The sequence below is a fragment of the Girardinichthys multiradiatus genome, chromosome 1 (assembly GCF_021462225.1).
Source record: "Girardinichthys multiradiatus isolate DD_20200921_A chromosome 1, DD_fGirMul_XY1, whole genome shotgun sequence".
NCBI classification, from domain to species: Eukaryota; Metazoa; Chordata; class Actinopteri; order Cyprinodontiformes; family Goodeidae; genus Girardinichthys; species Girardinichthys multiradiatus.
This window is the reverse complement of record NC_061794.1, coordinates 33,672,830-33,687,824: the sequence shown is the minus strand read 5'-3', so window position 1 is coordinate 33,687,824 and position 14,995 is coordinate 33,672,830. Positions and strand designations below refer to the sequence as shown.

The 14,995-nt window shown below is 34.3% G+C and overlaps 1 protein-coding gene across 1 annotated transcript; it reads right to left on the bottom strand.

Moving 5' to 3' along the window:
• Positions 1–201: 201 nt before the first annotated feature.
• cdh26.1 (cadherin 26, tandem duplicate 1) lies at positions 202–13,705 on the bottom strand. Its single transcript, XM_047389369.1, has 19 exons — positions 13,613–13,705; positions 11,541–11,603; positions 11,351–11,443; positions 11,074–11,220; positions 10,846–10,993; positions 10,288–10,460; positions 10,058–10,186; positions 9,788–9,973; positions 9,392–9,663; positions 8,707–8,852; positions 8,378–8,605; positions 8,061–8,282; positions 6,924–7,039; positions 5,417–5,488; positions 4,298–4,360; positions 4,088–4,156; positions 3,476–3,514; positions 2,977–3,042; positions 202–2,654 (listed from the first exon to the last, which is right to left on the bottom strand). The coding sequence occupies exons 1-19, from the start codon at positions 13,640–13,642 to the stop codon at positions 2,439–2,441; spliced, it is 2,478 nt and encodes an 825-aa protein (XP_047245325.1). The 5' UTR covers positions 13,643–13,705; the 3' UTR covers positions 202–2,438.
• Positions 13,706–14,995: the final 1,290 nt, after the last annotated feature.

Genomic DNA, 14,995 nt, shown 5'->3' with positions numbered 1-14,995 from the left:
TTTCCAAAATATCCAGAAGAGCTGTAAAATAAACTGCATCCAGTTCAGTTTTGCTTCTATCATAGACCTGCCTCCTGCTTTATTTATCATGACTACTGAAATCTTACCATGTCTTCTATCTAAATAAAATTTACTGATTGAAATAACTCCCTTTTTTACTTAAAAAAATTTATTGTTTTTTTTTTTTTTTAGAAATACAAATCCAGAACTACAAACTTTATTGTCAGTTTTCCATATTAGACACCAATGAAAAACATCAAAGTAGAAAATGCAAAGGACTGTATACAGGCAAATTGTTTATGGTTTCTATTAAAACAACAAGACTTACTACTAGAGTGAAATGTCAACCTAATTTATCAAAATAAAGCTGCTTTGAACAGAATACCATGAATGCCTGGTTAGAGCAATAGCTTGTGAAGGATGTAAGCACAACTCTAAATGTACAAAAAAAATCCAAAAACAGTTAAGCCCATTTCTAAGTAAGTTCTGTATTGATAAATTTACTAAAGCAGCCACATTTTGACCTAAGGAAATAAAAGAATACTTCTTCTTTTTATGCATTGTGTGCCATTATTTATGTTCCCATTTTTTATGTTTACCTCTATCTACCCTCTATTACCTACCCTCTATTGCATTCTTGGTAGCATTACTGTGGATCGCCAAAGTGCTCAAAATTAAATGAATAAATGAAACATTATGAAATAAGTATCTACATCAATAAATAATAGATAAACATGTAGTGTGATAATGAAATTGTGAAATAAATGAATGCATATTAAATTTTTAGCTCATTATTATATCTGTCATGTTCCATTAAGAATCAGCTTTATAATATAAAATAATTTTTATATAGAATTTTTACCTAAGAATTGAAATTATTGTTGAGCCTATTTTTAGTTTTTTTTATATAATTCTAGCCAGTTCTTTTTTGGTTTTTTTTTCTTCAAAATTACATTTTTTAAAAGTCAGCCCTATTTGAATTGCACCTTCAGCCCTAACTTGATACTTGGTGTGGGATTGTGTCTATCTTGGTAAAGGAGTAGCCCAATCAAAAAACTGGTTCCGCCCTGTTTCCCCTGATTGACAGGCCAAATCATTCAGTTAAAAATTGACATTATGAAATAAATAGGCCATGGGGAGAAATGACCCTTTACATTTTTGTTAAAACTGTCGTGTCCTGACATACTGTAATACAATGTGAGACAGATTTGAAAAAATCAAACTCCTCTGGTTCCTCCCAGCGGTCCTACTTACTGGCATTTGTAGAAATGCAGTGCTCCCAGTCAGAAACAACCAATCAGAGCCCAGAGGAATCTCTTAGCACTGTCAGTCACGCTTGTGTGCTCCCTGCTCACAACCCTCCCCCGGTGTCGGTGAGCTGCAGCTGTGCTAATGGCGCTGTGCTAATAATTTGAGGACCTAGTTTGTAGTCAAAGTATGGGCAGGCCATAGTCAATGTAAAGCATATTGTTGATGTTTTGTCCCTACCAGTGAATGTGCCATAGCTGTTTATTCGCTGTCATCGGTTGCCCTGCTTACTACCCTGCTCGTTCACACCAGGCTCTGCTGTGGAGGGATGGCTGTAACACAGCAGACAGCAAGGGGAGGTGTGCTTGTTCAAACTTTCAGGCTACACCATTTCCTCAGAACTCTCTGCAGCTTTAATGAGCCAATAACACAAAACGACCCATTTTAAATGCTCTTTTAGATCATATGGTAACTGACACAAAAGGGTAATACTTTCACATTGACTTGTTGTGAACATATTTCTTAGTAATGTTAATTATAAATTCCTTTAATACAACTATATTAATATTTTTATTAAAAAAAAAAATCAGGCAAGGATTGTAAAAATGCTTATATAACAAAAGTAGCAATAAAGGATTTTTTGTCAAATCTTTAGCATGCGTTCCCCACCAGAGCCTCAATATTGCATGAACAAGTTTACAGTTTAATGACTTTACAAAGTATTTGTGTTGATGCTCATAAAGGGCTATTTACAAAAAGATAATATACTATAAAAGTTATTTTCAAAAAAATCCCAGTTTCCACAAGTGTAATTGTTAGGTGTCTAAAATTACATCCAAAACACCACAACTAATAAGGGCTCCTAAATAAAACTAACTCTCCTCACTTTAGACCAGTAATAAACAAACAAGAATCAAATTTCTAACGAAACTCAACTTTTCATGATCAACAGAGCCTGACCTGTTGCATATGGCAGCGAGCAAACTGCAGCTGCTACCTCACAATGCCTGTGTCATGGACAAATTCATGTACACAGCATCTGAATTTAAAGATATGATGTGTACATTATGTACAAAATCCAGCTATTCTGTTGATACACTTCTCAGAAAGTCCATTGGCATCAGTCTTTAACAGCAAACTAAAAGGTATGAGTGACCAATTTGGGATCAATGTTTCATTCCAGTGTTTTTTTAAAGCTTAGATCTCTTTACTTGATCTAAGTGCGTACTACACGTCTTTCCCAAGGTGTTGAATTGTGGCTTCAGATAGTCCAGAAAGCTAAAATCCTCATCGCTGTCAAATGAAAGATCATCCAATGATTGACAACTGCCGATCTCCCCCTCATCTTCATAAACCACGATACGGTTATCTTGCTCACTCTCCATTTCAATAAACTTTGTAATTCGCTGTGTGATTTAAAACAGAAAGAAATGTCACATTTACATTAATCTAAAACCCTTCCAAACTAAATTTAAACTGTTGTATTCTTGGCACTTAGCTATGTTTTTTATGGCTCCATCAGGAATTCAGTAATCGTGCTTATTGTGATCATAGACTGAAATAAATGTAATTGTAATGTGTAATCACATGCCCTACTGTTTGATTTAACTCTGTAAATCTGTGGCCAGTAAACTTTATTTGATCTGACCATCACTGAAGTGCCTTATAAGTTATTGGAGAACATACAAAGTGGTCATCTGTATGATGTGTGAGATAAAGCACTCTTACCGAATCAAGGTATTCAACATTAGCATCTGACCAGCAATCCATAGAATGGCTGCGGTATGAGTCGTTCTGCCAAAAGAAAATGTACACAAATTATTATACTATATACAATGTATTCAAGACCTTTAACTCTCTGGTGTGTTTGTTGGTCTTCATGATGCTACTAATTCACTAATGTAAACAAGGCCTTAACAAAAAAGTTCAATTTGTACTAAGGTTAGGTTAATTACACACAAGCAGATCCTATTTACTAATAGGGACTACTGAATGTAATTGGGTATACAGGATTTTATCTAGGGGTATAATACTAAATAGTGCTAAAAACAATTCTATAGATGTTTTTTCTACATTTTGAAAACCATGTATCTTTTACCTTTTATTTAGCTTGTATATACCGCTTGGTGTTGGTTTATTATAAACATCCTAACAAAATTAATCGAGGTTTGTTGTTTTAATGAGGTAAAATGTGTTTAATGAGATAAAATGCAAGTGGTCCGCTTACGTGAAATGTGCTCCTCCTGCTGGTTGAAATTGTGGAGGTCTGAGTTAAGAAAACAAAAACACCCTTTAGTTAAATCTTTTAACTTTTTATACCATTTAGTCACTGAAATCACAAAATAAGCACATCTGCACCCACACTGACAGATTTTCTTTTTTTTTTTTTTGATGCAGGATTTTTTTTTTTGTATCCTAATTTTTCTCACCAAGCACAATACGATTACATTTTAAATATAAAATTGTTTTTTTTTTACTGCAGTTAAAAAAAGTTAGTAATCAAATACTTTAAAACCATTATCAGGTAATTGTACAGTAGAGAGCAGCAGAAATGTAGAAATATGCAAAATTGGTTAAGTATCCCTTTATGAAACTTGATTATTTGTAGGATTTTTTTTATTAGCAAATGCTAACTTTGTGTACATATACGTTATAACTCTGTCATATTGAGTCTGGAACAAAAATAAAAACTTCCAATTGGCACTGTTTCAAACTGCACCATCTTGTGGATCAAAGCTTGCAGTGTGCAACTCAACATTCACAAACAGTAGCAGTGACACAGCACCATACATTTCACACAGTCACTGAGAAAAACCAGATGAGAGCCATAATCACTCACTGTGGAACGCCGATTATAGCTCAAACTTCTCAACTGCTGAGACTCCTTTGTGTTCAGGTTTGAGTATATCTGTGGACATATATTATGGTAAAGTTAAATTACTGTCCAAAGGCATAGCATATATAAAGAGCTGCATGTACCAATAGAAGATAAAATTTAATTTACTCAAGCTTTGATCCAAAGGAGAATATTTAGGCTTTGGTTACTTACATCGGATATCCTTGGGCTGTACATATCCATATTATACATGCTTTCGGAGGCTGTCTCTGAGTTCTAGTTGAAGACAGCAAATAAATAAAGCAGGTACTCACATGTAGAATTAGGAAAAGCACTTTAGCAAATTTGAAAGATGAAAATATGCAATAGGATTTATTACTTTAAATAATGTATAAAAGGTTTCCTGAATTACACTCAATACTTAATTTCATTTAAAAAGTTATTGTCACATGAAATAAACTTAATTACTTTAGTATTTCTATTAACAATCACATTTATAATGCCAAACGTCTCATATATGAAAAGCGTATTCTGAGACCTCTAACTGTTTAAAAAGGTTTTTACTTTCTAAAAAGCTGCTGGATTGAATGCTATACTTTTCTTATGTCCTCTGGTGGATAGTGTAGGTACTACCGTTAAGCAGAGACTGGAGTACAAATCCTTTTGTTACAAATGGGCAGGAAACAAAATGTAAAATATGTGGATTTCGTGTTTATTGATTTTTTTTTTTTTTTAAGTCGTGAGGCAATGAAAATGTAAAATATTAAATTAATATTTTAAAATCTTTGAAAATTCTGTGTGAATTTTGGTATTTTAGGAATAGATATTTTATGTTTTAACTGTATGTGTTATGTGTATTTTTGTGAAGGGATTCTTGTAAATCCCTTTACAAAAAAAGCTTTATTCAGATTTAGGTATGTTTGAGGAAATTTATTTTGAATGGAATTGGATATTTATGTCAATATTGGAAATTGTCCGTATAATTTATTAATGTAATGTAGCAATGTTGATACTTATAGAGATATTCTGTCAAAATTATTTAATCACCAGGTTATTTTTAAAAGCATAGAATGTTTTAAAATGATGTGCCTGCAATTTTCATTGTATTACACATGACAACGCTTAGTTTTGAACCCATAATCCTTTGAAAACTATGCTTTTTTTTGGAAACAACTATCTAAATACCAGAGCCTTCAAAACATTCCTGTGATCTAGCTGAAAAATATAACGCAACTTTATTACAGCTGTCATTCAGACAAATGGTAATCACAAACATTTGTGATAAATTTAAGGCTTAAACAAGAATGAACAACTAAAGCTGGTGGCAAGTACCTGCATGTTGCCCTGCTGGAGGCTATCTGTGACACTCTTAAAACTCATTGGTATATAGATGTTGGGCATATCCTGGCAAAAAAAAGAGCAGGGTGAAAGAGTTATGTGTTTGCTGTAGAAGTGCATCATAATCACTGGGTCAGACTCTCCATTCAGTTTAAGTTATTTATATAACACCAATTCACAACAAATGTCAACTGAAGGCATTTTACAAAAACAACTGGTCCAATTCATTTCCAATAATTCAGAAATACACAATAAATGAAATTCATATCATTCCACTCTAATTGTATGCACTGTCGCGTTCTGAGGTTTAGAGTGGCCAAAGTGCAAACAAGAGCTTAGCAGCAGCATGTTGTAGAAAAGCTTAAGCTTTAATTCCAAAGTTCTTCAAAAAGTGAAGCAAAGAACACCGGAGGTGCAAACATAGTCGAAATCCAAAACGTAACAAAAGGTAGACTCTGCAGGTACATGGAAAACTCTGAACATAGTCGAGAGTAGTGAACGGAAGGAACCAGCGAGGAACAAACAAGAACAGAGAGCTTATGAACAGAGGGAAGTGGAGTATGGACCAATGAGAATGAGAGATAGAAAATCAGGGGAGATGAAATTCAGGTGTCGACCAGGCTGTAGAGAACTGAGGGAATGTGAATAGTTGCTAAGGTGACAAGGCTAGAAACAAAACGAAACACGCGAGCTAAACCTAAACATAAATCCAGAGGGGAAAACATAAGGGAAGCCAGACAGTAACATAACCAAAGGAACCTGACTGCAAAAACAAAACTAAATAACAAAACTCAGAGAAAACAGATCAAAGCAAAACTATGGACGAAGATAATAAACCAAAAGAAACATAAGAACCTAGAATAATCATTAACTAAAGCAAACTGAGAAACTAAAGGAAATAGAAGAAATACCAAAACCTAATAATTAACAAAGAACCCATAAAGAAACCCTGACTGTAAATAATCAAAACCTAAACCACAGAAAGGGAACCAGGACGAGGAGGAACAGAGAAAATAAACTAGTAAACAAAGAGCGCAGGTGAACAAATACCTAAACATAAATAAACACAGATATACTAAATGGGAAACTAAACTAGAAACTACAAGGAAGACAAGGGAACTAGAAAAACAACAAACATAATAATAGTCATAATCATAAGAAAACCATAACAAGTAATAGAAAAGAGACCGCTAAAGGAACTAGGAATGAAGGGAGAGAAAACAACAAACACTAGGAGGCAGGAAATAAACAAACAATGATGACTACAAAACCAAACTAAAGCCAGAACATAAAACCACAACAAAGTCCAAAGATGTTGCCTCACAACATACACAGATTAGAGTGAATGACACAAAGATATGAGCCTAAATGTTTAACCTTTTTTGATGAAAAAAGGTTAAAAGGGAACTGTTTAAGTAGGACTAGTCACATTTTTAGCAACCCCTTCTCCTGAAATAGGGTACAGTTTCTCTTTAGTCAGACCAGTCACTTCACAACTTACCTTGCATTCAGCGCCCCCTCCTTCTTGGTTGTAACTCACAAGTGTCTGATGGCCTTCATCATTGTCCATATAATTTGGGATTCTTACTGTTTCCCATGTGAAATGGAAGAGTAATACTATGGAGACATTAAAATACTTTGAGAACAGAGTTTACAAATTCAATTTTCCTTTAAAGGTGATTTTGGACTAAATTATATATCCCATAGGTTAAATTTGTGTTAACATAAAGTTAAATGGATGTAAATGTATGAATAAGAACGCATCTAATTTATTTCGGCAGGTACGATATACGTATATACAGCAGCATAGCATTTCTTTTGGTTTTGTAGGAGAAGAGAGAAGTAGGGAGAGCAGCGGTTGTACAAGAGAAGCTGGCCAGGACTGCTGATGTCAATGAGCCATTTATGTTTACATCCAAATTTAAAACTAATTACAAAGAATTTGTGATAGAATGTGTAGAGAAACAGAACTTATGCATGTTTTCAGTTGAATCAGTAAAATAGTTCTAAAGTAAATGTTCACTAAGACATTTTAAGTGCTTTTAATCATATATACATTTTCTCTCTAATAGATGATAGATAGATAGATAGATAGATAGATAGATAGATAGATAGATAGATAGATAGATAGATAGATAGATAGATAGATAGATAGATAGATAGATAGATAGATAGATAGATAGATAGATAGATAGATAGATAGATAGATAGATAGATAGATAGATAGATAGATAGATAGATAGATAGATAGATAGATAGATAGATAGATAGATAGATAGATAGATAGATAGATAGATAGATAGATAGATAGATAGATAGATAGATAGATAGATAGATAGATAGATAGATAGATAGATAGATAGATAGATAGATAGATAGATAGATAGATAGATAGATAGATAGATAGATAGATAGATAGATAGATAGATAGATAGATAGATAGATAGATAGATAGATAGATAGATAGATAGATAGATAGATAGATAGATAGATAGATAGATAGATAGATAGATAGATAGATAGATAGATAGATAGATAGATAGATAGATAGATAGATAGATAGATAGATAGATAGATAGATAGATAGATAGATAGATAGATAGATTGATTGATTGATTGGATATCATCTAATACTCACTCAGAAACAGAAGCAGTCCTGCAAATATTAGTCCTATGGCAGCTCCACCAAGGCCAATTGACACAGGCTTCCGGGGGCGGCAAACATTGCCTTTATTACACTCACACACCTCCACATGAACAGTCTCCGCTGCAAGCTCATTCTGCTGGTCCTGAATCACCAGTGGCACAGAGTAGTTGCCATAGGGAAGAGTCTTCAGACTAACAAGAGCAACCTCTTCACCTGTTGATTACAAAAAAATTAAATTAAATTAATATTTTTAACCCAGCTACAAGTATATTGTGGTTTTAGTGGTAAGGATTAAAAGGTGAACCAACCATAGGCAGGATCTACTTTCCAGAGCTTGCTCGCAGTTTTATCATCTCCCAAGAAGAAGATGAAGGGCCCACTGTATGGGTCAGCATCAGCATCCTGAGCACGCACCAAGATCTTGTCAACTTTATTTACACACATAATAATAGTCTTGTTGACCAGTGTAGGAGTGTTATCATTGATATCCCCGAGGTGGACCTTGATGGTGCATGTACTTGTGGCTGGAGGAGAACCTGGAAAACGACAGCAAAAAAAAATTTTCAGTTCAGTTTATTTATTAATCAATGACGCCTTTTAATTGTAGTTGAAAAATTTCAGAAGTGCCTTATCATACCATCATCAATGGCAGCAATAACAATTCTGTAAATATTGTTCTCATCAACAAAGGGTGACTCTCTATCCATCTTCTCGATTGTTGTGATTTTTCCAGTTTTTTCATCAACAGTCACCCAATTAGCAGGGTCTTCTATCAGTTTGAACCTGGTCACAGTTGGGAAAATCAGGCAGTAGGTGATTTTGATTTTCGGAAGAAAAATAGTCCAAGCAAAGTCGAATGAAACAAACCCTTAAGGCTGCATGAATATTCAACCATACAAGCTTATTAGTAAAAGAGAATTAAGTGTAGCATTGTCTCACTCCTATTGATATAGTTATAAGACCAGCAAACTGAACCAACACACTGTAGTCAGACCAGCCCAGAGAGGTGTTGGGGAGTTGGACCTGGTAGAGGGGCCTGGTGTTATAACATGTATACCTTAAATCAGGTACAGTACTGAAATATTAATGTTTGTATTCTTGTTAAAATCTTTCTCTCTTCCTAAAACTTGAATTACCACATTTTGCAAGTTTGGTTAGTTTTAGTTTTTTGTTTTTTGTTTTGCATATTTCTTACTTAGGTGCTTATCAGATATAAGCTAGTAGTGTTGCAATCAGTACTTGCCTTTATGAGTGCTTTTACTGCTAAACAGACAAATTAGCCCAAAATGCTGAACAGAAATGCAGTTTCGTAGAGACCTTACCTGAATTTAGAGGAGTCAATATCATGAACGTTAGGATTATACAGCACTTGTCCTGGCTCTGATTCCTCCGTATGGTACACATCATCTGTATATTTTTCGAACACTGGGGCATCATTAGTGTCAATCATTTTCACTGTGATGTTAACAGAATCTTGGGGTGGAACCTTCTTTGAATCTGTTATTAATTTTCCATCTTTACAGACAGATATTGGTTCAACGTTCTCAACTCCGATTCGCAGATTTACCAAAGTGTGTATTTCAAAATTCTTCTCCTGAAGAAGACACAGGTTTAGGTGCTCAGTTAGTTTTTATAAAACTTATGGTTAAAGATTAGTGGACCTATAGTTTAGTCTACTTTGAATGAACATTGTCAGAAAGGTGTGGTGAAACAGTTACCTTGACAATACCGATAACCCCCTCGTTTGTTTTGGGGTCAGTGGTAACTTTGTAAAGTCCATCTTCATTGCCGCTGATAAAGAAGTACTTGGCTCGCCAGCCATCAGTGTTGGGAGTATCCTTGTCCTCTACTGCAACTCTTAAAATGGTTTCATTGATGGTCATTTCCACAGCCTCAGTTTTGTACTAAAAAGATTAAGAAATTACAAATTTAGCTGAATTCACAAATTATAAAACTAAATAAAAAATGATATCATGAGTAATTCTTGCCTGTCTCTGCTTAAAAATAGGTTGATGGCTGTTTGAGTCAATAACATTGAGTTTAATAGTAGCAGTGCTGGAAAGCGGTGGGTTTCCTTTATCAGATGCTTTAATGAGAATTGAATAAGTCTTTACTTTCTGAAAAACACGATAACACATATTTTAGCTTTACAGAAAAAATTGCATTAAGTGTGAATTTCCAACAACTGTACACTACTTTAAAAAAAAAAAAGTCCTACATCATAGTCAAAACATCCATCAAATATCAGTCGGTGTAGTCTGCCAGAAATGTTTACTATTCCAATCTTTGGTTCAGAAGGGATTTGTTTATCCACGGTGATCACGACTGTTGAGTTGACTGTTCCTTCCTGATCGTCGTCTACGGCCTCCAATGATGCTGCCAGGTACTCACCTTAAAATGAACAAAGGATATCAGGAAAGTAACTGACAAATGTTCAATCTTTGTTCCTCTCATTTCTGTGAAAATGTATTTTCAAATCCTGAAATTCACTTCATAAAAACAAAATTCAAAATTAAAGCAAAGGTATACACAGCTTATGTGCCAATACTCATTTTAATAGTAATAAAAATGTTATCCTCAACCTTAACTAAAGGTATTTAGGAAATTAATAAAACTTACTTTTTGCTGAGTTTTAAAACCAAAGTAGTCAACGATTTTATTTTATTTTCAAATCATCTAACAGAGTGTTTATTATTTTTGTTCCATGTATTTATGAAAGTTTCACTTTACAGAAAATCTGCACACTTTTAAACAACGTGTATGTTTCTAAACTTACCGGATGGCGTATTTTCCTTCACATCGGCTTCTTTCGTAATCGCAATGAACCTTGGTGCGTTGTCGTTTATGTCTTTTATGTCTACATCAAAAGCTAGTTCTCTGTCAATTCTTTCATTGGTTGATTTATAGAAGACATCAAATGTGATCTGTTAATTAAAGTACTCAGATAAGAGTTTTCAATGACTGCAAATCAATGCGACATTAATAGTGATGGATTGTTCCTTACATGATAGCTGGCTTTCTTCTCTCGGTCAACAGGTGCATGTACAAAGACTTTTCCCGTTACTTCATCAATGCTGAACAGTTTATCATCTGTACCTTCTACACGTATTGCAAACTTATATTCTTTCCCTTGAGTCTTGTCATTGAACATCTAAAAGAGACACACATATAATCAAGCTGTTAGTGGCAGGTTATTGCAGTGATAGCCCTGATTTAATTTGGAGCTGTGATACTGACAGAATTTTCTGTTTACCACATATACAAGAAGTAGATTTTTTTACCTGGGAAATTTTGAATGGGTAATCCACCTTCATTTCCTCTTCTAGTTCTATTGTAGACAGGACCCATCTTCTTTTAGAACGTGACAAGAATTCCTAAAGAAGCCCACATGCAGATCAAGCAAACAATTACAGAAGTTCCTGTTTAGAGAAAATGTTGTTGGAATTTGCTTCCAGATTTTCAATAATTTACCCGTTTAGCTCGACTGTGGTGCTTGCCAACCTCTTCACTCTCTCCCAGGGCTGCTAATGCAACCTACATGGAATGAGAATACAGAAAAGTGATGTGACTAACTTATCAAGGTTAATTCACTGCTCATATACTCAGATTTTCCATTTGCAAGACAAATTCTTAGGTTATGGTGCACAACCTTTGCCTTTAAGATAGCTTATGATAGTTTAAAGTTAAAAGCCTCATCTTTACCTTCTTTTCAAACAACATGAGATAATTTTTAACTAGAATATAAGACTGAGATACTGACGTTTTAGGTTGCCATCTAAATTAGAATTGCACCGGTCAACAAAAATTGTTTTTGTATCCATTTTTCTGTCTGTAAAATCCAAATGTGCCAGGTCAGGAGAGAAAGAATCAGAGTAAAAAAATCCAGCAGCTGTAGGAAAATAAACAGCCTCATTCTGGGGACTGGTGTTTCTCAACACATGGCAACCTGTAAAACTGAGACGTTAGATGGAAGAAAAAGAATAAAAAGCACAGCAGGGATGCAAATGTATCATTTTTAATTCACTGCTCCTTTTAATTGTGTATGCATTTTCTGTAGTGTTTTTAAAGCTAAAATTTTAGTCTTTCAGCTATTACTTTTTAAAAACAAGGAAATAGTGACAGTACTTTTACCAAACTGGTTAACTGCTTTTTACAAAAGTTTTTTCTTGCTTTGTTTATGTGTTTTGGATTTTAATACTGTAACTCTGTGTGTGAGATTAGGTTATGAACTTGTTTTAGCTATGTGCTCTGTGCATTTCAAGACTTATTTTTATGTCATTTTCTTGCTAAATGCTGAAGGAAAATTTCACTTTTATGCTTATTTAATGAACTATATCTTTTTCATAGAGGTATATGCAATTTTGAGAATTACTGCATAAGAAAATCATCCACTAATACGTAAAACTAAGAAAGCTAAATTAGATTCACAACAGTCAACCAAAGCATTCGATTATAGCATTATATTCATTGAATTGTAGAATGCTTGAGTCCTGACAAGTGTAAGTGAAGGTTTAATAAACCTTTAATTGTAAAATTCATTTATGTATTATACTATACTATAACTATACATATTGCTGGCACAGTTCATACACCGCTGATAACGCAAAGCTGAGATGCTTCTGTGAAGGAGTAAAGTCAACTTAAAAGCAGAGTCTTTGTTGCTTTAGATTTCTGTATGAGACAAGCTACCTTTGTCAATCTTTGACAGAAAGCCAGAGTTAAAAATATAGTATTCAAAGCATTGAAACCAGACATATCAGACAGCGACACCCGTTTATTTCTGCTCGAGGGTGATCTGAGGTCCAGCATCTGGGTGTGCACTCAGAAATACCTTTACAATTAAGGTTTTCTATGCACAATAAAAACAGTTTCCTTTAGGAGTAAAGTGAAACATCTACAAACAGAAGAACTATAGGAACATCAGAGGGAGCTGGATCTGAGAAGTGATGTTTTGATCTACAACGATGATGAAAATTATCAAGATTTGAGATTTTAAAGTTTCAGCTAAGTTCGTAACAGAAAGATATGTACATTATTTCTATAGCCATAGAAAATGTACGATTTGAAAAAGCATTCCACAGGCAACAAAGTTTATATACATCCAAAGTACAAACACGCTAAATCTGTTAATCTGGTTTTTAATGTTTAAATGATGAGTTCTTTCCTTTGTGCAAAAAATATATTTAAATCTAATCTAAAGTCTGCAAAACCTCACCTCGCATTTTCATACCAGTCAATGTTTATTACCCTAGCAAAGACACATAAGTAAGTGAAACTTTATTTATATAGTACCTGTCAATATAAAATCACGAAGTGCTTCGACAAAAAGGTAATACACAACATAAAATTAAACAAAAGCAGATTTAAGCATATTTAGATTTGAATTTTAGCCTGACTATATAGACTATGTAATGCTATTTCCTGGTTTATGAGCTAAACAAAGCTCCCTATTTAAAAACCCTTTGGGTTATTTTAATAAATGTTATTAAGGACATTCTTTTCATACAGAGTGGAAATAAAAAAAATAAAAAAGTAATGCTTACAAGTAGAAGCAGGGAAAGGCTCCTCATCATGGTTTTGACTGGTTCCTATCCTGTCCAGGAACATTCTGTCGAAGCTGACACAACCTGACTTAGAGCTCAGGGAGGCCAAGCCCACATTGCTTGCAGGCATCAAATTGACTGCCTGTGTAATAAACAAAGCCCTGTTTGTTCAAGTAGAATGTGCCCTTTTGAATGCTAATATTTGCACATACATGTTTTTATCCAAGAAAAGTTAATAAAGTGCTTTAAAATGTTATGTATTTGTAAACGTAGTTCATAAGAGCGAACATTTGGACATTATGTAAGCTTATAAATATGGCTCTGCTCAGGTGTATGCCCTTTGGGTATGCAGCTCAGGTAACTATCTGTTATGCCTTGGTCCGCTCACACATGAAACTCAAACTCAGGGTTTTTACAGAAGTGTTGACAGCCATTGCTGAGAGAGATCTTGATTTCTTTTTTATATCTAAAGGACAAGTTACTCCTCAAAGGAATTATCCAATTAGATTGCATCTACTAAATATTATGGTTGTACCTGTCTCACCAAAAGCAGTGAATAAAGATCTTTTTTAAAAGAACTAAGGATGGCTAATGCTGCATCCAGAATACATTTATTGACAGAACGAACCAACATTTTGCATGCAGGATACACAGATTACCCACAATGTTCTCCTGCCACTGCAGTGACTCAATGAGAAACTACAAAAGGCACTTAAGTTGGCACAAAACATTTCCAGTCGGCACAAAAGGCTGGGGTTTCTTCCTGTTACAATATATGGTTTGGCTATTTAATACCCTGTTATCTAAAATCTTATCTACACTTTCTCAATTGTTCAGTTTTGGTTCCAAAGCGCTGTTAATGTAATGTACTTCCTTATTTATTGTCTGTGTTTACAAAACAATGCTTCTCAGTTCCCGTACTAATACATGGCATTTATGAATTACAATTCATGATGTTCTTAAGCAGTAATCACTAACAGATGGTACTTAAATGTCAAAATTCTGAGAAGTTGTAAAACTTGAAAGAAAGACGTTATTTTTTTTCTGTTTAAATCTTGTTGAGGTTGAGTTTTATTTCAAATAGCTGTCATAAAACAACTGAAAGCAATTCTTTGGCAAGGACATGGGCTACAGTACACCTCACTCTCAGTTTAGCCTCAGGTAAGTTTAAGGTAATGCATTTTCTCACGTCATATTGTTGCAGACTGGATCTGTTTGAAGTGTATATAAACGCCTTTACCTTTTGGCAATAGTTCAGCCAGAGAATTAAGCACGCATTCATGCTCCTGGGACTTTGTGAGATTTTTGGTTATGATATATCTCATACTGATCATCATTAACAGGCTGTTATGGTTCTGTGTTGGAGCCTTTTTTGTTATATGT

Bases quoted from the DNA above. Each gene is read 5' to 3' on its own strand.
- cdh26.1 (XM_047389369.1), bottom strand. From the start codon at position 13,642: ATGATGAGGAGCCTTTCCCTGCTTCTACTT. The intron at 3,515-4,087 runs GTGAGTGATTAT...TTCTTAACTCAG, and splicing joins GCTATAATCGGCGTTCCACA to ACCTCCACAATTTCAACCAG. The intron at 3,043-3,475 runs GTAAGCGGACCA...TTCTTTTGGCAG, and splicing joins GCAGGAGGAGCACATTTCAC to AACGACTCATACCGCAGCCA.